Source organism: Littorina saxatilis, linkage group LG4, assembly GCF_037325665.1.
Source record: "Littorina saxatilis isolate snail1 linkage group LG4, US_GU_Lsax_2.0, whole genome shotgun sequence".
Taxonomy (NCBI): Eukaryota; Metazoa; Mollusca; class Gastropoda; order Littorinimorpha; family Littorinidae; genus Littorina; species Littorina saxatilis.
The window spans coordinates 45,043,713-45,070,279 of record NC_090248.1 but is presented as its reverse complement, the minus strand read 5'-3'; the positions used below and the strand labels follow the sequence as shown (position 1 = coordinate 45,070,279).

Sequence of the window (26,567 nt, the reverse complement as noted above, 5' to 3'; positions counted from 1 at the left end):
AGGAAACTGTTGATGTGTCTCTTGTAATATTAAAGAAAAAAAAGATGCCACACTTTTCCGAAACCTTTAGAAGGTTGAGAAGCACGGTTGGGTTTTTGGGTTTGGATCCGGCTTTTTGTTTTTATGTTTTTGTTTTTTTGTTTTTACGGAATGGATATGTCTTGAGCTAATTGGAAACACACGGGCACAAACAGACACAGACAGACGAAAACACAGACACACACAGACACAAACACAGACACACACAGACACACAGACACACATACACATACACACACACACACACATACACACACACACAGGCGCACGCACGCACACACACACACACACACACACACACACACACACACACGGCATGTACACCCTCACAAAGACACAATATTCTATTGTGCACTCTTATTAAACTTTTATTACAATATTGAATTTTTGCCTGCTCAACGTTTTGGCAAGATCAAAATAAGAGTAAGTCTTCTCGATACCTTCTATTTCTTCATGTATTACTTCACTTTAATGACACATAATTCGGTTTTAACTACCTCGCTTCTATTCCTTTCAATCAGCCGCATTGAAACTCTCAACTATTCCCAAGACACACTTACACTTACCGATCTATGTATTAGGACTGGGTGGCCGAGTGGTAACGCACTTGCGCTCGGAAGCGAGAGGTTGCGAGTTCGACCCTGGGTCAGGGCGTTAGCAATTTTCTTTCCCCCTTTCCTAACCTAGGTGGTGGGTTCAAGTGCTAGTCTTTCGGATGAGACGAAAAACCGAGGTCCCTTCGTGTACACTACATTGGGGTGTGCACGTTAAAGATCCCACGATTGACAAAATGGTCTTTCCTGGCAAAATTGTATAGGCATAGATAAAAATGTCCACCAAAATACCCTTGTGACTTGGAATAATAGGCTGTGAAAAGTAGGATATGCGCCGAAATGGCTGCGATCTGCTGGCCGATGTGAATGCGTGATGTATTGTGTAAACAAAATTCCATCTCACACGGCATAAATAAATCCCTGCGCCTTGAATATGTGCGCGATATAAATTGCATAAAAATAAAAAAAATAAATCCCTGCGCTTAGAACTGTACCCACGGAATACGCGCGATATAAGCCTCATATTGATTGATTGATTGATTGAATTCACTTTTAAGACACATTATTCGGTTTTAACGTCCTCGCATCTATTTGTTTCAATCAGCTGCCTCGTACTCTCAACTATTCCCAAGACACACTTACCGAATTCTTTTCTCTCGTTTTCTTGGTATGTACCAAATCTCCAATTTATACCGGCGTGAATTACGACTGTCTTGTTTGTCTGTGCACAGCTTCTGTCGTCTGGACATGGGATTAGAACCAAGCAAATCTTAGCAAGGAAGCTTTCTTGCTCCTACCGCCTGGGTTTTATGTAGGGTCTTTTTTGGGGGGGGTGGGTGAGTTGGGGGGGGGGGGGGGGTGGGTGGTTGGAGCTAGCGCGGGCAGGGGGAGGAGAGGGTAAAGAGAAGAAGGCCATGGATGTGTCCTTTTCCTCGTTCTTCACCTTTTTCTCCGCACCCTCTTCTGCTGTCGATCGGGGATGATATAACTGGTACAGATTTAAGTCCTCCTCCTCTTCCTCCTTTCTACACCCTCGTATATTCGGGGGTATATAGGTTTCGCTCTGTCTGTCTGTCTGTCTGTCTGTCTGTCTGTCAGCCAAACTTACATCTCTGGTACTTATGAGTCGATTGAGCTGAAATTTGGCGTGTAGCTTGTAATTTTCTCCTCAACTTCTTCTGTCGTCTGTCTGTCTGTCTGAGTTATGTAGTCGGCCATAATCCAAAGCCTCCTCTTTACCCGTACCGTCCATATCACTCCGTCTCCAGTAGCCTGCACAATAAAGTTCATTAGCACGTACTTCCTGACTATCATTCGCGTCTCTGTGTATCCTGACCTCAGGTCAAAATGAGTTCGGCTCATTCTCTCCCTGACAGGATGCCTTGAGTTTCCTTGTCTGGCAAGGAAACCGATTTTTTTGATTTTTTACATATTAGAGTTTTTTGTAATGTATTATTGATATAAGCAGATTCGCGATCGTCGATTATGAATTTTCATGGTGTTTTGTAATTTTTAAATTACAAAGGAATTGATATGTAAGACAGTTTCAAGCAAGCTATTTTTCGCGGCTGTATTTACTGTGCAAACAACTCTAAATATGGCAAAAGTGTCACGTGATAATCAACCGTTTGGTTTCGGCGCTCACTGGAGCAGACGATTTTTTCTGTAACCAGTTTACAGTGATGAAACCATATATTACGGTCTCCTTCCGGCAGCAGTCCCAAATTTTCGACTTGTTTTGACCTTAGAACGATGTCTTTATCATAACTGTGAAGAACAGAACGGAGATCACTGTCGAAGTCGGCCAATCTGCAATCATTTTCGTCTCGCGAACACTGATCTCAAATTTAGATCAGTGCTCGCGAAAAACATATGGGAGATAACTCTGTATTCTTATTTTGATAGATTCGCGTAGGACTGTAGCGTCCGGTCAGAGAGATAACTGGCGATAGCCGTTGAGCGATGAGTGATCAGAATGGTCTCTGTGTACATGTGAGCCTATGCCTCTATCTCTGGTCTCACTTTGAGGCTGTCAGGTCTTCACAAGATCTGACAAGCTGAAAGCCGCGCATCCAACATGCATTACCCTTCTTTCCTTCTCCTTCGTTGGCTGTGTGTCAACCTTTTGGCTGCGTACATTTGGGACTGGATGTCTCCTGTCACTAGTGATAATGTTAGATAATTAGCAGAGGAATAATGGTGACTGTGCGTGAAAGTGATAAATAAAAAGACCAAAATATACTGTTCTCACGTATGAACGAAGACGATTAAACAAATTATTAGTATTGGTGTAGATCTCTAATAGGAGGCTGAATGATAGTCTGTGTCCTAGTCTGTTTTACTTCCGGTGCGCGCGTTTTGATTTGCTAATAGTAGATGTGGTGAAATTCGTATGCTTAATTAAACATCGATGTCATTTGGCGTGGGTAGTCGGCAAAATAACGAAGTTTATTTTAAATCGCGAAAAACTTTCCCGTTATTCATTTGAATTGCCGAGCTTTTCACGGTAGGGGGAAAAGCTGTCAAGGACTGTCTTTAACTTTCGAAAATTTCCAAAACTTGTATGGGCATAACGGCAAATTTGCCAAACAAATCCAAGCAACAAATCTGTATTTGTATCAATAACTTCAACGTTGGGGGTGGTGTATGTGTATGTAACCGGTGGGTGGGTGGGTAGGTGGGTGGATGGGATGTTAGTCCAGTCGTCCTTGCCTACCCGGCTGCTGCCTGCCTGTCTGTTCGTGTGTCCGTTTACCACTGATCTGGGCATCACATCTCAATGCGTCATCCCTAAAAGTCCAAAAAATTGTTCTCGAAATTTACTCGCCAGAGAGCAAATTGTACTCGCCAAACCAACCATTTGTTCCAGCAACAGTACTCGCATTTGGCGAGTAGATGATCTTTGTTACTCTCTGTTACATGTTTTTACTCGCCTGAGAGAAAATTGTACTCGCCAAACCGACCATTTGTTCCAGATACTGTACTCGCATTTGGCGAGTAGATGATTTTTTTACTCGCTAGTTACATGTTTTTACTCACCACTTTCAGGGCTGTGCATTCAGTCTTCTTGCACCCCTTCGGTCTGCATTTGACTCTGCCAATGTCCGCTCTTCCAACTTCTTACAGACCCCGTCGTGTGCCTCTATGTGTCTCTTGTCAAGTAGCTCAGTCAGTCTCACCAACACAACACCTCCCCAGATTGTATCTCCCCCTCCCACCAGCTTCGTAGTTTGTCTTTCTTTTCTTCAGGTTCTCTTCTCATGCGCTGCCCGTATCCAATTATCAGAATGGGTGGACTGAGTACAAAGCGTAAACAGAATGCACGAGGAGACACATGCACTCGGACACACAGAGATACACACACGCAAGCACTCACGTACGCACGCACGCACACACACACACACACACACACACACACACACGCGCACGTCGAGTCCTTCACAACAAGACCTTTCTCCTGTTTATGACACTGATTGACATTTCAGCAATGTATTCACAATCCCGAATTATGCGCTGGTGCACGCACACACACACACACACACACACACACACACACACACACACACACGCGCACGGACAGACAGACAGACACACAGACAGACAGACAGACACACAGACACACACATACAGACACACACACACCACTAGCAAATACGCCCGCACATATACACACACACACATAGGCTACACACACACACACATACACACACGCATGCACGCACATACACGTACGCACACACTCACACAGCGTCTTTTCTTGCCCACCCCCCACCCCCTCCGCAATTCATACACCTGATGTATCATATTAAAGGTGGCCGTCGACTTCTTTTTCGTTTACTTCTTACCACTGCTTGGCATGTCGTGTTCGCGTTTCGTGACTCCTGGTTTTCCATTCACACGAAACTTGCAAAGACGAGTCTGTCGGTCTCGTGACTAGCTCCAGTCTGTTTCGCACGAAACTCTGAAATTGGATGAGGCAGTTCCTTTCGTTTTTTCTTTGCTTTGCTTTTTTTTCCATCTTTATGTGTGGCGTGGTCTCCCTTTTTGTTCTATTATTGTTTTCTTCGTTATCTTTTGGGGTTGTGGTAGGGGTTGGTGTGTGTGCGTGTGGGGTGGTGGTGGTGTGTGTGGGGGGGGGAGGGTGTGTGTGTGTGTGGATGTGTTTGTGTATTTTGTGATGACTTGTACCATCGGCTTTGTTTGCAAGTCTGGGGGATATTTGAAGAGAGTCGGAAAAGCACGTGAGGTGGTGGTTTTGTTTCTCCGAGGACGTCGTGCGGTTTGGGTGTTGATGACTTGATCACTGTGTGAAAGTGAGGAAGTGGGAAGTCACCCAGACATGCCCCCCTTCCCTCACACGCACGCACGCACACACACATGCACACACACGCACACATATGGAGCGCAATGATCAAATATACACACACACACACACACACACACACATTCCTCCCCCTACACACACACCGCTTACTCCGTAAGAGATTGAGTAATCGTGAGATGGTAATTTCTAAAGATCTGTCCCCTCTCTCTCTCGCTGTCTGTCTGTCTACCTCTCTCCCCCTTCCTCCCCTCTCTCCCCCTTCCTCCCTCGTGTTCTCTCTCGTCCCCCACCTCTCTTCTCCCTCACTCCCCCTCTTTCTTTAGGAGTTTAAGAGGGAGTAGAGATTAATAAAGAATGCCCACCGAAATTAAATTATTGGAGCCAAGGATTCGGCAGTGCATTCACAAGCATTCACATGCCACTGTGCAATCCAGTTCCCAAGCCAAATTGCATCTGCTTTCATTCACCAGAACGTGCAGGTGCATACTGTTGGATTTGAGGGTCTGACTTGAGCAATATCTGCGTGAGATTCCGACATGCGGATCACTATTTACCCTTCAAATATTCTTTCTTGTTTGAAGAGAACGTGATAATTGTTTCTTGTTTTAAGAGAACGTGACATGGATAAGTGGGAGCGATTGGACTACATTCGAAAAGAGAACTAATAGCTGAATACTAGATCTTTAAAAGAGCTTGAATATTCCGTGGGACAATTTTGCGACTATGATATAAGGTTAATTTGCCTGGTTTTGTTATTTGCCTGTTTTAGTTATTTGTCCGTTTTCATTTAAATTGTAAAGCATTGCCTGCATTCACCAAAACACTAACACGATGTATTCAGATGCACAAAACGGTCACAAGTTGACACAAACACAAATGCGTAATAAATACATCGAAACGCGTTCAATAAAAACATCGTTGCATGACCTGCATACGGCGCTGCGCGGGCTTAAAACCAACAGCTGCCCGATGCATCTGAACAGATTGCTGGCCGTAAATTCTTCTCTGTGTGCTTAGGGCAACAAGCAAACCAAGCTGTGAGAAAAAATGTCAGGCTATAATGCCCCACATCCCAATAAATCGTCTAAACATCTGCTTCGAGTGCAAAGACCACTGTGTTTTAGTGCGTGATGTTACGAGGGTTTTTTGCTGAAATTTGTTTTAGTTATAAATATTAAGAAGTGTCTGTGTGTAAATAAATATTCTATCAAAAGTGCATGTTCTATCTCTGTTTACTAATTCACTCACACTACACACACACACAGCACTCAAGCTAGGTACAAAGACGTAAACAAATTATCTCCCTTTGCCCTTGCACCTATATTCAGATCATACACACAAAATACATATATGGCGATTCACACACACACGTTGCTTTCACTGGGGAATAATAATATGTTGAGTGGTTGAGTGGAGGAAATTCTGTTCCTCAATGAAGTTGTCTCAATGTTTATCTCCGTGGATTCTTAGCGCACATGCTACTTACAGTTCAGCGGGTACATAATCTTGGCCCATGTCACGCCAGTGAAGATACATAGTAATGGTGAGACATGGATGGGTTACCACCTGGCCCAAGAACTCCTGCGCTGAGTTTCAACCTTGCCGTTGCATCTGTCCTCCCAGTGCAGTGATGACAAGGAGGGGTTGTTCTCTTCTTCTTCTCTTCCCACATCGGAGTGACATCCTGGCTCCAACCGGGGTGCTGTATAAAAAGTTTATACCATCATAAGTCTCTTGAAGAACACTGAAGTTTTATCTTTTCTTCCCAAGTTGAATCCATAAATCCTTTTCCATGATTTTCAACCACTCAGTTTCCATGTTGACTCAAACCACTCAATTTTAGTCAAACTTCCACATAAAATATTAATTCCACTCTTACTCAATTATACCACAGTCATCCATCAACTAGCCTATGCTATTACAATATCATTTCAGCCCAATTTCCAGATACTACATTACAAAGGAAAATACAAACATTCTTTTCCAAAATGGCTGACAACAGCTCACACATCTTCTGATCCAATTCACAACATTATTCTCAAAAATCATTTCATCAATCAAGACTACTGTATAAACACAAATCAATAAATAGCTGTGTAATCACAGCAATAAATCAACCATGATTTGTCAATGCATGAGGCAAATACAGTTGGCCTCAGTGCTGGTTGAAAAGCATTCTACAGATGTGTAGACTTGGACAGACACACCTTCCTTCAGTGACAATTGAGAATGTTCTGACTCACACAACAAACATGGCTACCTAAAGTTCCTCCAATTTAGTAACCTCCTCTTCCATTGGTCAATTCCAAACGAGGTAACCAATGAAAGCAGAGCTTACAATAATCAGGCCACACTATGCAGATTGAAAGTATGACAAGCAAAGCTGCACACATTTAATGAAAATGCTAAACATTAATTTAGAATAAAATATGTACAAATCCATTTGTCACACGTGATTTGAGGGCTTGGGGGAGAGAATTGTATTGCTTAGACGAGAGAATTGTGTAAGAGGATTGTATTGCTTAGAAGAGATAACTGTGTAAAAGAATTGTATTGCTTAAAAGAGAGAATTAAGAGAATTCTAAAGCTTAGAAGAGAGAATTGTGTCAGAGAATGGTATTGCTTAGAAAAAAGAATTGTGTAAGAGAGTTGTATTGCTTAGAAGAGAGAATTGTATAAGAGAATTGTATTGCTTAGAAGAGAGAATTGTGTAAGGGAGTTGTATTGCTTAGAAAAGAGAATTGTGTTGACTGCACATGCACATGCAATGTCGCAGTCAGCTGGTGTTCGTTCATTGATTGGTGGCGTGAATAGCTCATTTTGCTGTATGATATATATATATATATGCCACAGTGTTTTGGAAAAAGATACATAAGTTGCAGAACACGAATGTGTTCTAAAACCCGTTGGTAAATGAAAACTCTTACTGATTTCTTTTACTGTTTGAGCTATACAGGGTCAAATCTTTCTATACAAGTCATATAAAATAATTGTGCAAAATTACAAAAAGGGAACAGGTTATTTTGCCTAAAACTCTGTGTCCATGTACACACTTTCTATAAATCCTGTACCTTCTGAACAGAATTCCACGAAACGTGTTGCATGCCGAGGCTTATAATTTCTAAAGTAAGAAAATAAGATTGATTTTTTTGGGGAAAAAGTCTTAGAATGTCTTTGTTTTAGATGTCAAGTTTGCCAAACGGCCTTGTATATATAGTCGTTTGTGTCTATTGCAACACTAGACGTTTTTATGACGTGTGATGATCCATTGGGGGATCGACGGAGATTAAAAGACAGACCGTTTTTTCTAAAAGCCAATGATAAGAAGTTTGCAAGCAACTAAATTTTATACAACTGCGAGTTTCAGTTCAGGCTTAAGGCTGTCAAGGACAGTTTTTGTGTGTTACAGTGTGAGTTTGAGCATTCCTCCCCGATGAAAGAAGCGATGTCAGTTTCAGAACTGGTCAGACTTTGTTCATTTTGTATATAGATCTGTATAATTCAACACATTTTCACTATATGTACAGAAAAGCAAGCAGGTGATTTTGTGACTGTACAATTTATATATCCCTCGTGTTCCTGTTTTCATCGTCTGAATGTTTTTCTAGACTTGTGAACTATCTTTTTGTTTGTGGATCGCTTGCATTTTGTTTGTTTAATCGTAGACTTACTTCGTCGTAACATTACCGTCTTCTCACCCAACGCCCGCGGCTTTTCGTATGCGGCATGGTATCTGGTGTTTATGCCGTCTTTTTCTCCAATTCTACCTTCTACCATATGTTCTTTGGGGTACCATGAAACTATACTCTTTCCCTCCAAATTACTTTCCTAAGTCCCAAAGGACAGATAGCGTAAACAACTCCTCCCTTTCTGCTTACCTGCTGTTTTTGCGCAGATAAGTTCCTTGCCTCTGCAATGTCTAAAGGTGTATAAAAACACTCCCCTCATTTGTCAGGTAAATGCTAACCTCCCTCGCGCCTTTGACTTTTATGCCGGGACTAACGCTTTTCCTCTTCACACACCTGTCTTGTTTCACCTGGGGGAAAGTCTGGAAGTCTGGAAGTCTGGAACTATGATAGTCTTATAGTCAGTGTTCTTGGCACGAAGGGGTAGTTAAGGTAATGAGTTGGGTGTATGTTTGTGTTTACTGATAGTCTTCTCAGATAATTTGCGTGGAATTGAAAGCCTCGCAAAAAAACAAGAGCAGAAATTGCTGAGCTTATCACTCTCGCGCTCCCGTGTACCCCGACCAACCTCCTAAAAACAAGAGAGAGAGAGAGAGAGAGAGAGAGAGAGAGAGAGAGAGAGAGAGAGAGAGAGAGAGAGAGAGAGAGAGAGAGAGAGAGAGAGAGAGAGAGAGAGACAGAGAGAGAGAGAGAGAGAGAGAGAGAGAGAGAGAGAGAGAGAGAGAGAGAGAGAGAGAGAGAGAGAGAGAGAGAGAGAAATCTTTATTTTTCGAGGATGACAAGAATAAGCATAGATATGTTTTTGTGCATCTGGTCCTCGCCCTAAAGAGGGACTACACTATTTGACTACAACTATGACTAGGGGAAGAAAAAACAAGTCGCGTAAGGCAAAATTACTACATTTAGTCAAGCTGTGGAACTCACAGAATGAAACTGAACGCACTGCATTTTTTCACAATGACCGTAGTCCGCCGCTCGTGCAAAACGCAGTGAAACTGACGAGACTGTTTAGCGCGGAAGTGGTTTCGCTGTGCTGCATAGCACGCTTTTCTGTACCTCTCTTCGTTTTAACTTTCTGAGCGTGTTTTTAATCCAAACATATCATATCTATATGTTTTTGGAATCAGGAACCGACAAGAAATAAGATGAAATTGTTTTTAAATCGATTTCGGAAATTTGATTTTGATCATAATTTTTATATTTTTAATTTTGAGAGCTTGTTTTTAATCCGAATATAACACATTTATATGTTTTTGGAATTAGAAAATAATGAAGAATAGAGAGAACCTTACCTGACATTTAAAGACGAAATTCAGACACAGAAACGGAAATAATACTCAGTCATAGTGCCTTCGAATTAATCATTTATATACAGATGTATTACAGTCATAAGCATAGTGTGAATCTTAAAGCCATATGTACTCGATGACTATACACGCTAATTGCTTTACCAACAGCTGGAGACAGACTAAATTAAGTTCCCTGCAAAATATTGTGGTCTAGGACCCCTTAAATGTTGAGATATTTGAATTTTCATTTTGATCTGGATCGTCCTATTTATAGATTTGGCAACACATGTAACGTTGATGCAAGGGAGAGAACACCGCGGCTTTGTTGACATCCTCACTTTTTCAGAGGCTAGAACAAGCTGTAATGCATGTATTATGGTCCGCGCATGGTGACGTATCGTCATTATATGGTCTTATGGTGCGTTTGACATCGATTGTGGGCAAACTACACTTTGTAAACACGGGAGTGCGTTAGTATGCCTTTAAAGGTCCTTGACATTTAAAAGTGAAGCCAGAACACTAATTAAAACAATCCTTTGTGCCTTCGACTCTGTCTACGACTAAATCACAGATTTGCTGCGTTCTTGCAAGTCGTGAAGACGCTTTAAATCCTTACTTCGCCCCATTTGCGAGTCGGTCCCTTTTGTACACTTGAGACAAAAGACATTAAGGTTAGATAAGCTGTCTATGAATAAGAAGTAGTCTGAATCGGTGCGTACAGTGACCGGAGACCTGTCTCTACCAATCACCTCCAGACAGAGACTTCTTACCATCAGTCTTGAAAGGGTCTGTGTCGACCTATTCGAATAAACTGTCAAGTAACCATCTTTCGTTGCACATGAGGAGCGATATCGCATAGGAATGGTGCATACTAGAAACAAGCATGTATACGGAAACAAGCTCTGTGTATGATTGGTTGAAATTGATATGTGTATGAGATTTCAACCAATCTGATCTAGTGCTTGGGTCTCACCTCGTTGGTCCTTTTTTCTGCACACCAACCGTTACCGTAAACTGTGGCGAAGAAGTTCTGAATTCCTTAACAGAACGTAAAATTGCCGAATTTTTAAAGATTGGGGAAAAAGTGACACCAAGGATGGCTTTAAAACTTCCGAAAATGTCCACAACGTGTATGATTATTCCCACAAATGTTCCGACGTTAATAAACATTGGCAACATGACTGCTATCTTCTGCCTTTCTTGTCAGCGTTTGACAGTAGTAACTGTGAAGCCTGCGCAGCATCTAGCAGGTTTGGATCACCAGAGCACCTTTGAGCCTATAGAATATATAATGCATGTACATTCAAATGAATGAGTTTCTGGATATTTCCACGAGTGTTCCTGTCTGATATTAGACGGGTGACAACCTATTTGCGACCATGTTGCTATGATTTTGATCGACACCAAGTTACATCACAATAAATTATTCATTATGCGTTTGCATCTTAGGTATCGGGTCGTAATGTGAAGAAGACTATATGGCTAGAAAAAATGTCGCTGCTGCGAGTTTTACCACTGGGATAAACAGAGCACAAGATTGGGTTAACTAACTGACCTTTTCGTTGACATAAGAAGAAATATGTTTAAAGACCCTTTCAGGAGTTGCTTTATCCGCCATTACTGCAAATCCCGCAGGAGCGAGAACAAGAGCGAGACTTTGTCTCGACAATCCCTGTTGAGCCTTCTGTTGTATCGGAAAACATGAATCCATGAATAAATAACCAATGGAAGATGGAAAACAATGAGAAACGGAAGAGGCAAGAGGCCACCCCTGACGATATGTTGGGTGTCCGCGAAGATCTCGAGTAGCAAAGCTCGGAGAAGATGAATACACGATTTCAAGTGTTCCCATTAGGAAGCCGTTGATATAATAATCCTGCCGGCTTCAGATGGAAATGAAAGGTACAACTTCGGGAAATGGGTTATCAGGAGTTGCGGCATAACATATATTTATTGCCTTAAATTAATCAATCCTGTGTTTCATGTTTATATTATGAGGCAAAACATTTTTGTTGATCACCAGCGTCTCTAAGACTTTAACCTTTGTTAGGCATGTGTGGAGAAATAAGAAACACACGACTGTCACATATATGGGGAGGGTTCGGGGTGGGAGTCGGGGGTTGGGGGAGGGGGGGGGGGGTAGGGGGATGAGGGCGGCAGTGATTGTGTTTGGGAGAAGACATCAAATCTATCTTAGAGGGAATATGCTCATTTAAGAAAGACCATTGAAGATCGAGAGTTGTGAAAGACAGCCAGAAGGTGAGACGAGGTGTTTCCTCAATCTTCTCAAACAAAACTCTCCCACTAGCGTTTAACAATTGTTTGAATGGCCTGGAAATTAACTTCCCACAGAGCTGCACATGCATGACGCTAAATAGAAAAGACATCAAGCGAATAACATATATACAGGAAGAAGCAGACCTAGCCTGCTCTTTCAAGTCTAAGATCAAAATTACTGTTCGTCTAAACACCAGTTTCCTTATTCTCTTCCGTTCTGATGCTTCGTTTGCGTATGGTGCCAAGTTACCGGAATAATGTCTTTCTTATTGTCGCAGGTGTATTTTGAAAGCAATCCCTGTTTGTTGTTTTTTCTTTTGCTTTGTGTGCTCGTCTTGTTGTTCTTGGATCTCTAAAACCTTTGGCAAAGTTTACTGATAGGAAAAGCAGATTGCTGGGAAAAAATGAAGATGGCAAGTGAATCTAACCTACAGTTAAAAAGAGAAAGGAGAATAAAATCTATGTAGTCAGTCTTTCAGCAGCTGCTACGGACTTTTTCATTTCATCTGTCAAGATGTTTTTGAAATGTATGTGGTTTATACCCGGCACGTGTTCTTCCAGGTTTTGTTAAGATTACGAGAACGTAATTACACTCAGGTGAGAAGAAAAAGACAAAAATAAAAATCCCTATTCACCTGTCGACCCCCTATCATGAAGTAGTGGTTGCAAAGTAACGAACGAAACAGATGCTGGACGCACTAAACTTTAAAAGAGCGGGTCATGGGACGCACTAAATTTTCTTTATCGTGCGTACCGTATATACTTTTTCAGACGGGAATCGTCAGCTATTGTACACAGCACACTATGCGTGACCACAATGTTTTACAAGTACACCGGGACTTTTCGGCTTCTGGACCCCTGGAACCCTCTAACATTCTGTAGTCGGGGTCAATGGACCCTCTAAAATTCTGTAGTCGGGGTCAATGGACCCTCTAAAATTCTGTAGTCGGGGTCAATGGACCCTCTAAAATTCTGTAATCGGGGTCAATGGACCCTCTAAAATTCTGTAGTCGGGGTCAATGGACCCTCTAAAATTCTGTAGTCGGGGTCAATGGACCCTCTAAAATTCTGTAGTCGGGGTCAATGGACCCTCTAAAATTCTGTAGTCGGGGTCAATGGACCCTCTAAAATTCTGTAGTCCGGGTCAATGGACCCTCTAAAATTCTGTAGTCGGGCTCAATGGACCCTCTAAAATTCTGTAGTCGGGGTCAATGGACCCTCTAAAATTCTGTAGTCGGGGTCAATGGACCCTCTAAAATTCTGTAGTCGGGGTCAATGGACCCTCTAAAATTCTGTAGTCGGGGTCAATGGACCCTCTAAAATTCTGTAGTCGGGCTCAATGGACCCTCTAAAAATTGAAAGTGGGGGTCCCGGGACCTCCTAGGAGGGGCGTCCGAGGTAAGCCCTGTTAAGCGTATGGATGATCGTCAGCTCTGAAAAGAGAATTTGATGCACCGAATCGGGATTTAAACACAAATACCTTGCAAAACAACCCACTCAGCTATTAATATTGATTCACTTGCTTAGCATTGCTACAAGAGTTTCTAAATTACAGCACAGAGAATTTAATTTGGATTTGACTGAATTCGTAAGAAAACCTGAACTCTAAAGCGGTTTCATCCTTTCCATATCGTTTAAATAGAACTAAAGGATGCAGAGAAACGAAGAGAGACATACAGACGAGAGTTTTACACTTATCAAACGTTCTTCACCCTTGTCTCATCACACATCACCATTTTTACTTAACATGTATTGCTTCAGTAAGACTTCCGCAACAAACCATAGAAAGGACTTATAAGGATTTTGTTTAGCCTTAAAACTTTGTATGTTCTGAATGATAAAGTTTCTTTTCTTTCTTCTGATGTGTGTTTCAGTCTACGCCACACATTTCCACAAGCCGGAGAATCGAGTGGTCGTGGTCAACACTCCAGAGTTCATCATGTCACCCAACGAAAGCTGTGAGTATATTATTTGTTATGTCAAAAACATGTACATTCGGATATCTAATCTCCTTCATACTTATGACCAAACTGTCCCGTGCTTGAACCGGATTAGGGAAAACCACTTGACAGCCGTGTAGAATGAATGCTTTATCGCAAAGGATTAAAGAAGCAGAGTTTTCATTACAATTAGTGTGGTTAAGGATAAGAACAGACTAAGGAGAGGAGTAGAGAAAGACAGTGTGGTACACCAAGAATTGAACGACTGTATTTTGGTTTACCCGGAACTTGTGTTTTAATTCGCTTACATTACAACATATCAGCAGATGTAAAGGAGTACTGCAACAGCGGTTGTTTTTAACGTGATAGACAAGTCTTTGTCTTGTTAATACGAGTTTGTACAACGGAAAAGTGTGTTTGTTAGCGGGTACTTTGCTGTGTGTGTGTGTGTGTGTGTGAGTGTGTGTGTGTGTGTGTGTGTATGTGTGTGTGTCGGTGTGTCGGTGTGTGTGTGTGTGTGTATGTGTGTGTGTGTGTGTGTGTGTGTGTGTGTGTGTGTGTGTGTGTGTGTGTGTGTGTGTGTGTGTGTGTGTGTGTGTGTCACTCATAACAGCTTCTGCAAAATTCAAGTTAGAATACCGACATTCGAAACACTTCTGTGAAAAGTTTCAGAACCCCTGGCTTTATAGCCTCCACCACCTCGTGACCTGTACAGTTTCCCTTGGTTTTCTCTCAATGTTACTTCTGCAACATTATACTTCGCAGCAACACTTCGGGGAAGAGAAAAGTAAAATGAGCGAGCAGAAACAACGAAAGAACACAGACATTGCCAGCATTCCTGCGTAATTTGGTACTGAACAAAATGTGATGTGAGACTTCAAAGTATAAAAACGTAAGAAGACTGCTGATTGTCTCTCCTTCTAAGCGAAAGAAAACATATTAGAAAGAAGGAAACAATATCTGACAGAAAAAAGAGAAAGGCCTTGCGTTGTCAAATGGTGTTAACCTGGCATTCATGGCATGGTAAAGATGTAGCGATGTGCCAGTATGAGTTATGCCCCTTCAGTGTCAGCCTGTTACGAGAGTAGATTTATTTCCCTTGTCAGCGTTTTTAGGTTCTGCTTGTCTGCTTATATTCTTGTAGATTATAAAAGTTACCTGTTGACATTTTGTGAACAACGATTTTTGTCAGTATACATTTGAAATAAACCCCGTAAACAGGGCTAAAAATCAGTTAAAGTTCCGACCTATCCTTTTTGGCATACCCCTCACCATAGACCATTTATCCTGGACCGCCAACTAGCTCTCTCTCCGCTCTGTCTCTCTATTACGAGGTAGCGGCCTCACGCATTTAGGAAGCTACGCTTACTAGCCTTTCAGAAATCAGGGGGATGTCATATCCGGTATTGATTGTAAACATGGACGAAGTTGCTGAGGTAAGTTTTGAAAATGCTAAAATAAACTCAGCTAAAGTGCATATGGAACATGTTTTTCGATGAGTTTTGTAAAGTTTAGTTTGGAGTTTTGGAAAATCCAGTTCATTGTCACCTCCCATTGTCACAAATAACTGGAGCGTGCTTTCTTTTCACTGTCTTTCAAACCGGACGCTAAGCGCCCCTGTGAAAGTCGAGCGTCGTAACCTCGAACGGTCACGTGACGAGTTGGTTTTCTCACTAGCGAGGCCGGAGGTGTGCACGAGTTTCGTCCCTTTGGTTCGGTAAGTTCCGGTTAAGATAGAGGCGGCAGTCGAGCGCATGAACGTGAAAGAATTGAAATATTTTCTTCGGAAACATGGCCAACTTGTCAGTGGAAAAAAAGAAGAATTAGTGCGCAGAGCAAGAGGCACGTTTCAGCTGCGAAAAGATGGCAAGGATGCTATCGATAATGCTGTGGAAACAAATGATTCAAGTTAGCATTTGACAGACCACTTCGACTGTCAGTGTCACGAACTTGTAGCCTATGTGTTAAATGTTATCAATAATTATTGAGCACACGCGGAATTTGTGCGTGAATCAGTGAGTCCTTTTGATGCTTGGTAGTCATGCATTTATTGTTGTTAACTGGATGTGCGTGTTGTCTAAACTGCTCTTAGGCTAATGTCAGACGGAGCTCGCAAAACACGAAACAAAAGCCGAACAAAAGCAAAACAACACACAAAAGCACCATGTTTTGCTTTTGTTCGGCTTTTGTTTCGTGTTTTGCGAGCTCCATCTGACATTAGCCTAAGAGCAGTTTCACATTACCAGTTCATGGCTCTTTAATGTTACTTCAGTTGTTTTACTTTACATTGTTTACCAACTTTGTTAAACTGCTATTGTTTGTATATGTTTTAGATAAATAAAACCCAAACTGTATCAACTGCGTCTGTTGAAGTGTGTGCGATTATCTGTAAAACAAGTCATTCATCAAGCTTCAGATTCATCATGTCTTTATTCTTTGAATACATATATAATTATATAATACACTGCATTGTCGTTCCTCGGCAAATATTTCAGCCAACTGTGATTAAAAAACAAAATGTAATCACACACAGGTAATAAATATTTTTCCCTTAAAAACATAAAAAGCATAGATACACACCACACAAACCCTATTTATAATTTCATGTACATAATCCCACGTTACAAAATAGTGCACTCCTTACAACACACGCTCACACCTGGTTGGTTTGCGTTCAACTTCTCAGACATATTTTAACTGGATACAAAAATTTGGAGTACAAACCAGCATCAGTTTTCATGCATACTAGTTTTATAATTTCTGTCTTCCATGCATTGGGAATGTAAGCATCAATGAGTGACATACACAGAGTCAATGACTGAGATTTATAGTGACACTAGAGACTACAGTCATACTGAGACACGGCAGTCCTTCTTACAGCTCATGTGCCTGTTACTGTTTCACACAGACAAGAGCAAAATGCACTAATGATTGAAGGAAGTATGTTGTACAACAACATTCTTTTACACTTTTATGTACATGAACAAATAATACCCATCTGATTAACTAGACGAGAAAGTCACTCTGTCAAGTTGCACAAAATCTTGTCATGTTCTAAAAGAAAGAGTAACACGTAGGCGCTGCTCCCAAGCTCTTTTCAGTTGCTTGTTTGTTGGAAGTTTATGTAGCCTGACAACTCTTCCTTCAATAATTTTTCCACGATAGTTATGGCAAATGACACAGTACTGCTTTCCACCACCACACACTCTGAGCGAGCTTTCTTTCAGTGCAGACGCCATGATGTAGAAGATACCGGAACTAACCCAGCGTTTCTCCTTCGTTGAAGAGCATGGAAAGATAACTCGTACTTGACTAGAAGTGAGAAAGAGCTATACCCTCACTCACTTCAATTGCTTCTTGCAAGCAAACGGCTGATCACAGGCTAACAATTCAAACTGCATTTGAAAGTTATATGATGCAGCATGCTTAATGTCATAATCACGGTTTTAAGTCAAAATCTAGCTACCAGTGCCGCCTTCATTAAAAAAAAGGACGTGCAACTGATGCAAGGAATGGGTTTCATAGATTGTATGTTGTAAGTCAAGCTGGTTTCAGTTGTAAACATTGCAAAACGTGCAACTGATGCAAGGAATGGGTTTCATAGATTTTATGTTGTAAGTCAAGCAGGTTTCAGTTTTAAACATTGCAAAAAGCATGTTAAAAACGTTGTAAAAGATACTTTTCTTGACTGTGCAAACAGTCATGTATACCACCACAGATCAGCTGACCAAGCTATTGCATAGGATGAGAGCATCCTGCCACTTGGACACCTACCCAAAATCAGTAGCCCCGCTGCTTTCTGCTGTGCTACGTTATTTTCACAAATAGGTGTCAGTCACAAAATGAAATCAGCAAACGATCCCCACTCTGCACAAAAAACAGCCAGAGTGGAGATTTTGGGTATGTTTTCAATAGACGAATTCCGAAAATAACGGGTTTGTATGGGTTGTAAAAAAGTGAAGACTCTTGCTTTTACGGGGACAAACATTGGAGGGGCCAATCACCAGCTATATATGTGTCTGAAACACGTGGACAGGAGCGCGTGAGAATGTATTTGTCCCTGTAAAAGCAAGGGAATTAACTCTTTCACAACCCATTCAAACCCGACATGTTTATTTCCGAACATCGTCTATCGAACGGTTGCTCTTATTCGGGTAAAGAGTATAGATGGATCTGTTGTGATTTACAACATGGTTTACATGGATAGAAAGCTACCTTTAAAGTACTGTCTCTTTGTAAACAATGATAACGTGAAGGTAATGTCGATAATTGTCACTTGGACAACACAAAGGGTGTTTAAGGAATATTCGCTCGTCTTTCAACAAATATTATTTTTCAATCTAACTTACCCCAATTCTTAAAATATCTCCCTCTTTTCCTTTTAATCCGAAATTCAGTAAAAGTTTTGCATGTGTGATTTTAGTTTGGACAGGATTCTCTTTATTTTGTTCTTTATCTTTTATTTGTTCCCCCTTCTTTTTCATTGAAGGATGTGGTGCTATTTGCTTTCAGTGCAAATGCCATGGACTGTATCTTTTCGGAATAGAGCATATATTTTTACCTGTGTCTACTGACATGAGATACGGTGAATTCGCACAAAGAAGCAAAGTAAAAAAAATAAAAAATAAAAAATAAAAAGACCAATTGAAGAGGGGATGCAATACACTTACTGACTTCAAGCAGAGAGCCGTATATTCTTTCCTACAAATATATAAACTTAGATTGAACTGCCTTTCTACCTTTTCTTGATGTAATTCGCCATTGTTGTTTTCCTTGATATATTTTGTCCCCAAGGTCGTTTCTTTATAAGCAGCAGAACAATGGTGACTGCGCGTGAAAGCGATAAATAAAAGCGAGAACCAAAGCGCAAGAATAAAGTTTTATTTATCGAGTGCAAAGCCTTTAGATGGTGAGTCAATTTATTGGGTGGAAACAATAAAGGCTGGAGTATTTTTCTTGCGTGCACCGATGTTGAGAGATATATGAGACAGAAGTAGTGAAAGACACCTCTGACAGAAAAAACCGCGAGACTTTTTGTTAAAATAGTGAATTGCTGAACAAACCGCATGCATACACTTGAAAAACCACACACGAATCTGGCTTTGTGCGCTTCAGCAACCCTACTTCAAACCAAACATTACGGAATTTAAAGTGCTATCAATTGGGTTGTTCAGTACAGTCACTCACAAATAGACACACTCAGACACACGCCAAAACACGCTCACACACAGAAACAGAAACAGACACGAACACATCCACATCCACTGACAGACAGGCAGACACCTGCGTGCATACACACACCTGCGCGCACGCACGCACGCACGCACACACACACACACACACACACACACACACACACACACACACACACACACACACACACACACACATGCACGCACGCACGCACAAACCAACACTATCACTTGTGTTAATTCCGTACGCCCTATTTAGAATGATAGCATTTTTGTTCAAAGGGAATGAAAAACTTTTCAAGTGAGCTTTTTGGTTGTCGTTTTCTTCACAGTGAAGGTCTCGAGCGTTAGACAAATCGAACACACGCATGCAGAACAAAAACAGTTCTAGTAGCGCCGAAAGAGTATTGAAACTAGTTTTCACAAGAGAAAACAAGTCGCGTAAGGCTAAAATACAATATTTAGTCAAGTAGCTGTCGAACTCACAGAATGAAACTGAACGCAATGCAATTTTTCAGCAAGACCGTATACTCATAGCATCGTCAGTCCACCGTTCAGGCAGTGAAATTGACAAGAAGAGCGGTTTAGTAGTTGCGCTGAGAAGGATAGCACGCTTTTCTATACCTCTCTTCGTTTTAACTTTCTGAGCGTGTTTTTAATCCAAACATATCATATCTATATGTTTTTGGAATCAGGAATCGACAAGGAATAAGATGAAAGTGTTTTTAAATTGATTTGGAAAATTTAATTTTGATAATAATTTTTATATTTTTAATTTTCAGAGCTTGTTTTTAATTCAAATATAACATATTTATATGTTTTTGGAATCAGAAAATAATGGAGAATAAGATAAACGTAAATTTGGATCGTTTTATAATTTTTTATTTTTTTTTTACAATTTTCAGATTTTTAATGACCAAAGTCATTAATTAATTTTTAAGCCATCACGCTGAAATGCAATACCGAAGTCCGGGCTTCGTCGAAGACTACTTGACCAAAATTTCAACCAATTTGGTTGAAAAATGAGAGCGTGACAGTGCCGCCTCAAATTTCACGAAAAGCCGGATATGACGTCATCAAAGACATTTATCGAAAAAAGGAGAAAAACGTTCGGGGATATCAATCCCAGAAACTCTCATGTAAAATTTCATAAAGATCGGCCCAGTAGTTTGGTCTGAATCGCTCTACACGCACGCACGCAGGCACACACACACGCACACACACACATACACCACGACCCTCGTTTCGATTCCCCCTCGATGTTAAAACATTTAGTCAAAACTTGACTAAATGTAAAAAAGAGCCCGAATTTCGAAGAGGAGAACCCTGTAGGACTTGATCAGACTACCATACTTTATCTCAAAGGCACACTCCTCGTGAAAACCGTTCGGCTTACCGTCTCAGATATGGCCAGGCTTTAATTCGTGGGATAAGACCATCCCTCCAAATGAACACATACCAAAATTCAAAACCGTTACTGCCTGCTGAGGTCAGTTGGATTGTTTTGATGATATAATTTCCGAAATTAATTCTTCAAAAATTGCCAACTGAGCAAGGAGCTCGAGCAACCAGGCTGTTCACCTTTGGTATGTGACCAAGTGGAGGGATGGTCGTATCCCATGTAAAAGCCTGGCCACATCTGAGACTGTGAGCCGAACACTTTTCACGAGAAGGAGCGCGCCTTTCAGATAACGTCTGGAAATTTCATATATTCTTGTGTGGGGGTTACCTCATGGAAATTCGGGCTATATTTATCTGGGCAAAACGTATTTAGTTTAAATACTTTACGGCACTACCAGAACTGTTTAGCCTGCATGCGCGTGTTCATGTTTTTGCATTTAGTCAAGTTTTGACTAAATGTTTTAACATAGAGGGGGGAATCGAGACGAGGGTCGTGGTGTATGTGTGTGTGTGTGTGTGTGTGTGTGTGTGTCTGTCTGTCTGTCTGTGTGTGTGTGTAGAGCGATTCAGACTAAACTACTGGACCGATCTTTATGAAATTTGACATGAGAGTTCCTGGGTATGATATCCTCAGACGTTTTTTTCATTTTTTTGATAAATGTCTTTGATGACGTCATATCCGACTTTTCGTGAAAGTTGAGGCGGCACTGTCACGCTCTCATTTTTCAACCAAATTGGTTGAAATTTTGGTCAAGTAATCTCCGACGAAGCCCGGACTTCGGTATTGCATTTCAGCTTGGTGGCTTAAAAATTAATTAATGACTTTGGTCATTAAAAATCTGAAAATTGTAAAAAAATAATTTTTTTATAAAACGATCCAAATTTACGTTCATCTTATTCTCCATCATTTTCTGATTCCAAAAACATATAAATATGTTATATTTGGATTAAAAAAAAGCTCTGAAAATTAAAAATATAAAAATTATGACCAAAATTAAATTTTCCAAATCAATTTAAAAACACTTTCGTCTTATTCCTTGTCGGTTCCTGATTCCATAAACATATAGATATGATATGTTTGGATTGAAAACACGCTCAGAAAGTTAAAACGAAGAGAGGTACAGAAAAGCGTGCTATCCTTCTCAGCGCAGCTACTACCCCGCTCTTCTTGTCAATTTCACTGCCTTTGCCATGAGCGGTGGACTGACGATGCTACGAGTATACGGTCTTGCTGCGTTGCATTGCGTTCAGTTTCATTCTGTGAGTTCGACAGCTACTTGACTAAATGTTGTATTTTCGCCTAAGGCGACTTGTTTAAGGTTTAAGACCTTCAGTTTTTACGAGAAAAAAGTATGCCGTTAAACCGTGTAGGCATTCGTTTGTTCAATTCTTTTTTTCTTTTTTTTTAAAACATTTATTCAAGTTGTATCATTGTCTTCGTGAAATGCAGTGCGTTCAGTATCATTCTGTGAGTTTGACAGATCGACTAAATGTAGGCCTGTTACTTTTGCTTTACGCGACTTTGTTTTCGTGTTGCAGCCACGCAGAAGATCGAGGAAGCCATCATGGAATCACACGCCAAGACGGAAATGATCAAAAACAAGTTCGTCAGCAAAATGAGTGACGCCGGAGTAAGAAACTTTTTGTATAATCTTCTTCTTCTTCAGCGTTCCAGAACTTTTCGGGTTACGTGTGAGCTCGTTTGCCCATTTGGGTTCCCCACACTATACTCAGCTTCACTCGGCTTTTGTTGAGTAGGCATGCTGGGTATTTTCGTGTTTCCTTAACCCACCGAACTCCGAAATGGATTGCATGATCTTTTCCGTGCGCACTTGGTCTTGTGCTTGCGTGTACACACGAAGGGGGTTAAGTCACTAGCAGGTCTGCACATAAGTTGACCTGGGAGATCGGAAACATCTCCACTCTTAACCCACCAGGCGGCAGCGACCGGGATTCGAACTCACGACCTCCCGATTAGGAGGCCGACGTCTAAAATTACCACCACGCCACTGCGCCAGTCAATTTAATGATAATAATATGGGAGATTTATAGAGCGTTTTACGTTCTCTAAGCGCTTTAACCCATACATTTACATACAAAGCAAAGCTAAAAAGCATGTGCAGCAGCATTCAGCACATAAGTGAACAACGAAACACTACATCAATACAAGCTGCAAGCATACTAACACAGGCAAAACATTCAAACACCTGATAAAAAAAAAATGCACCATATTGAAATAAAAATAATCAAAATACTGTGTAAAGAAGTGTGTTTTAAGGTTTGATTTGAAGGAACAAAAAGTTTGGCAGAGTCGGATAGAGTAAGGGAGAGAGTTCCACGCAACGGCTGCAGAGTGGGAGAAGGCTCTCTGACCGTGCTGTTTGCGACTAAAAGAAGATCGACGGAATATTCTAGTGTCTACAGAGGAGCGGAGGGATCGTGAGGGTGTATAGAGTGTGAACAGGTCAGACAGGTAGGATGGGGCTGAGCCAGATATTATTTTGTAGCAGATACAGCAGCACTTATATTGGATTCTCAGCTCTACAGGGAGCCAATGAAGTTTCTTAATCAAGGGGGAACAGGACTGGGACCGAGGGGCTTTGCAGACAAACCGGGCTGCAGAATTTTGAACGCGCTGCAAAGGATCGATGACAGACTTGTATAATCAAGTAGAAACATATTGATTCAATTGATTTATCATTGAACTATACTTAAACAACAGCTCGGCCAAATTTGCGTTTAATCGTTGTTGCTGTTGTGGATGTGTTCTAAACAAGTCAAAGAAGACATGATACCACCACCAACATCACCACCATCACCGTACCTCATCTTCAAACTCTTAGTCTGTTGGTCGCAATATTTTTGTGTTTCCACCAGAAAGAGACAAACATTTTATCATGTCGTCTTCATCTGTCATTCACATGGTTACGGGGTTATTAAGGGCAGAATATACCTGCGCAGTTTTAGCGGCACAGACGACGCACTGCATATTATTGATGCTGCAATAGGGATTATGACGAGTACTTGGCCTGTTTTCCTTTCACGCAACGTGTAGCGGGCTGGGATAATCTGCAGTGCGTCGTCTGTCCTGCTGAAGTTACATAGGTGAGCGCCAGTCCTTATGGGCAGAATATACCTGCGCAGTTTCAGCGGCACAGACGACGCACTGCCTATTATTTATGCCGCGATAGGGATTATGACGAGTACTTGGCCTGTTTTCCTTTCATGCAACGTGTAGCGGGCTGGGATAATCTGCAGTGCGACGTCGGTCCTGCTGAAGTGACATGTGTGAGCAGAGCCCCTAACGAGCGTTGAAAGCCGAGAAACCAAGCTGCAGATTATCAAGTTATCATACATACGTGGGGCTTCATCTCTTTCTTGCGCCCTGGAGAGGACACGCGATTTCTCAGGGGTCATACTGTTTGATTAGAACATGTGTACGTGCAAGTTTAGCAAACAACCAAACACAATTCTGATTTCACCACATTCCTTAACTTTAATGGTGATCGAAGACTTTGTAGTTTTAGATTTAAGAGCAAATCTGTTAACACATATTACTAAAATGTTACAATAATACATTAAATTTGTTCCTGCTTTCAACCGTGTGACGTCAGACGCAGACGCTCCCTTACGCGATCTCGATCTGTGTCAAATGTAATATTTTTGGTCAAAAATTAAAAAAACCGTTTAACGTAATAGACGGTGTCCGACAATAACTGTATTGGGTTTGTATTGGTTGTGAAAGAGTGAATACCCTGGCTATTTTTCGGACAAATAATTTGACACGTGCTCCTGCCTACACGTTTCAGACACACCCCTCACTATTGATTGGGCCAAAAAAAATAATAGGTGTGGTTACGGTAACATAGCCAAAAAAAATAGGGTAGGAAGGTAGGCAATCACTTTTTTTTTAAAAACTTTTTTTTCTAATGTGTACAAATTAAACCTACTTGACAGGGAAATAAGTGTGCGACTCGGGCGCTTTCGCTTTCATTGTGTTTTCTGCACTCGATTTCTTGTGTTTTTTTTGGGTTTTTTTGACAAATGTAATAAAAAGTTATAGGGTCGGCCCCTAAAAATAGGGTAGGTCGGGTTACCGTAACCACACCTATTTTTTTTTTTAGGCCCTGGCCTCTCCAATGTTTGTCCCCGTAAAAGCAAGGATACTCACTCTTTCTAAACCCATGCAAACCCGGCAGAGTTATTTTCGGAATTCGTCTATTGAAGTCTTATTTAACCACTCTTCTTCTATTTTTCAGATGACAGGAGAATTCGTAGCACTGGAAGACAAGAACCCGGGACACGGTATCGTACGTTACGCGGACACCGTGGGGGCTTCCTTCATCGTCACGGGTTCCCGCGGGCTCTCCAAGTTTCGCAGAACCCTGTTGGGCTCTGTCTCCGACTACATCCTGCACCATTCACACATGCCCGTCCTCGTGTGTCGTCACAAAGACGTCAAACACTGACGTCACTGATATGACGTAGTTTTGTGTGTTGAGGCGTGGATATGACTTTGTGAGGGTGTTTTTGATGTACTCATACAGGGTAGAAGGTAAATATAATAAGAAAGTGATAATTCTTTTCGAAAGTGACTCCAACGTGAGTAGTTTAGCACACGAAATGTTGACTTACTGACGTGTAATAAACCACGTTAGTATGTGCCAGGAACCACAAATAAAGTTTTGGCCCGGTTTTTTTAACAATAACAATATAAACACATGGTTTGATATGCCTTACTGCTCACAAAAGTATGTAATTCCTTCAATTATGTGATTATATTTGGCGCTTAATTAATCTACCTCTATGGTAAAGGTAGGTTTATTCTAAAACCCAAAATGAAAAGGCTAAAGGGAAGTAACTCCTTTTTTTCTTCATCCACAACACGGACAGTTTCTCTCCCTTCCTGTACACCCAAAGCCTTCTGTATGTTGTGAGAAAAACAATTGCGTTTTTTTTGTAGAGTTTTAGAAGAAAGTATGGAGGCAGGGCAACAGCTAGACAGAAGCAGAACCCCCCCCAGAGCAGAGCAGAGTGCGATGGAGAAACGTCTGCAATAGCCTAAGCTCCGCTGTGGACAAAGGGCCTAAGCAAGTAAATAAGTATAAGGTCCGATTTACTAACGATGTTCCTGTCATCACTGGTCTAGTCAGGTTATGAGAGTGCAATGCTTAACGCTAAACGAACTAAAGTCAGCATATCAAAGGGGACCCTCAGATACATAACTCTTTCTTGGCATTCCACCTTATTGTAAGTAATATTGTGATGGCCACAAAGCAGCACTGTGCACTGTACATAATCGACTCTTTAGGCCTACTGTTATTTCTAAGCTGTCCCGAAAGACTTATACAACTTTTTGTCTGATAAACCTGTATTTCTTCCGTTCTCAGAGCTAAACTGCTCAAACCTGACGTGTATTTCTTCCGTTCTCAGAGCTAAACTGCTCTTCTCGGCATAATATTCGACTGTGCAAATTCTACGGGGCTGTGAAATACTTTTCATGTGACAAGTATTTTAGATTGATTTTATTGGTTTGTTTGTTTGTTCTTTGACTTAGCAATGTGATGTTGTTGATATTAAAAACTGTAGATTCTCACACATATTTAACCCTACGAACAAGAACTAAGTGAGTGTGAATATAATTTTGTCTGCGACGTATACAGCACTGAATACTGACACAAGATTTATGAGAGTACATAAAATCAGAGTGCACTAACCGTTACTTCTTGTTAGCATTCCAGATGTGTGACGTGTTATTTTGTACCTGTATCAGAGTTTGGATACGTGTGTTTGTTGTACAGTATTATATCACTTGATGTCAGAACTAAAAGAAGAAATCTTTGTTTTTTTCCTGAACAGTTTGTG

At 41.1% G+C, this 26,567-nt stretch overlaps 1 protein-coding gene across 1 annotated transcript in view; it reads left to right on the top strand.

Annotated features, from left to right (window-relative positions):
• The window catches only part of LOC138964862 (universal stress protein YxiE-like), a 77,117-nt gene extending 51,009 nt beyond the window's left edge, over positions 1-26,108 (top strand). The window contains exons 2-4 of the mRNA XM_070336924.1: positions 14,044-14,127; positions 22,242-22,333; positions 24,962-26,108. Coding sequence (XP_070193025.1) covers positions 14,044-14,127; positions 22,242-22,333; positions 24,962-25,171 — 386 coding nt within the window. The 3' untranslated portion in view covers positions 25,172-26,108. The remainder of the gene's footprint in view (positions 1-14,043; positions 14,128-22,241; positions 22,334-24,961) is intronic.
• The last annotated feature ends 459 nt before the right edge of the window (positions 26,109-26,567 follow it).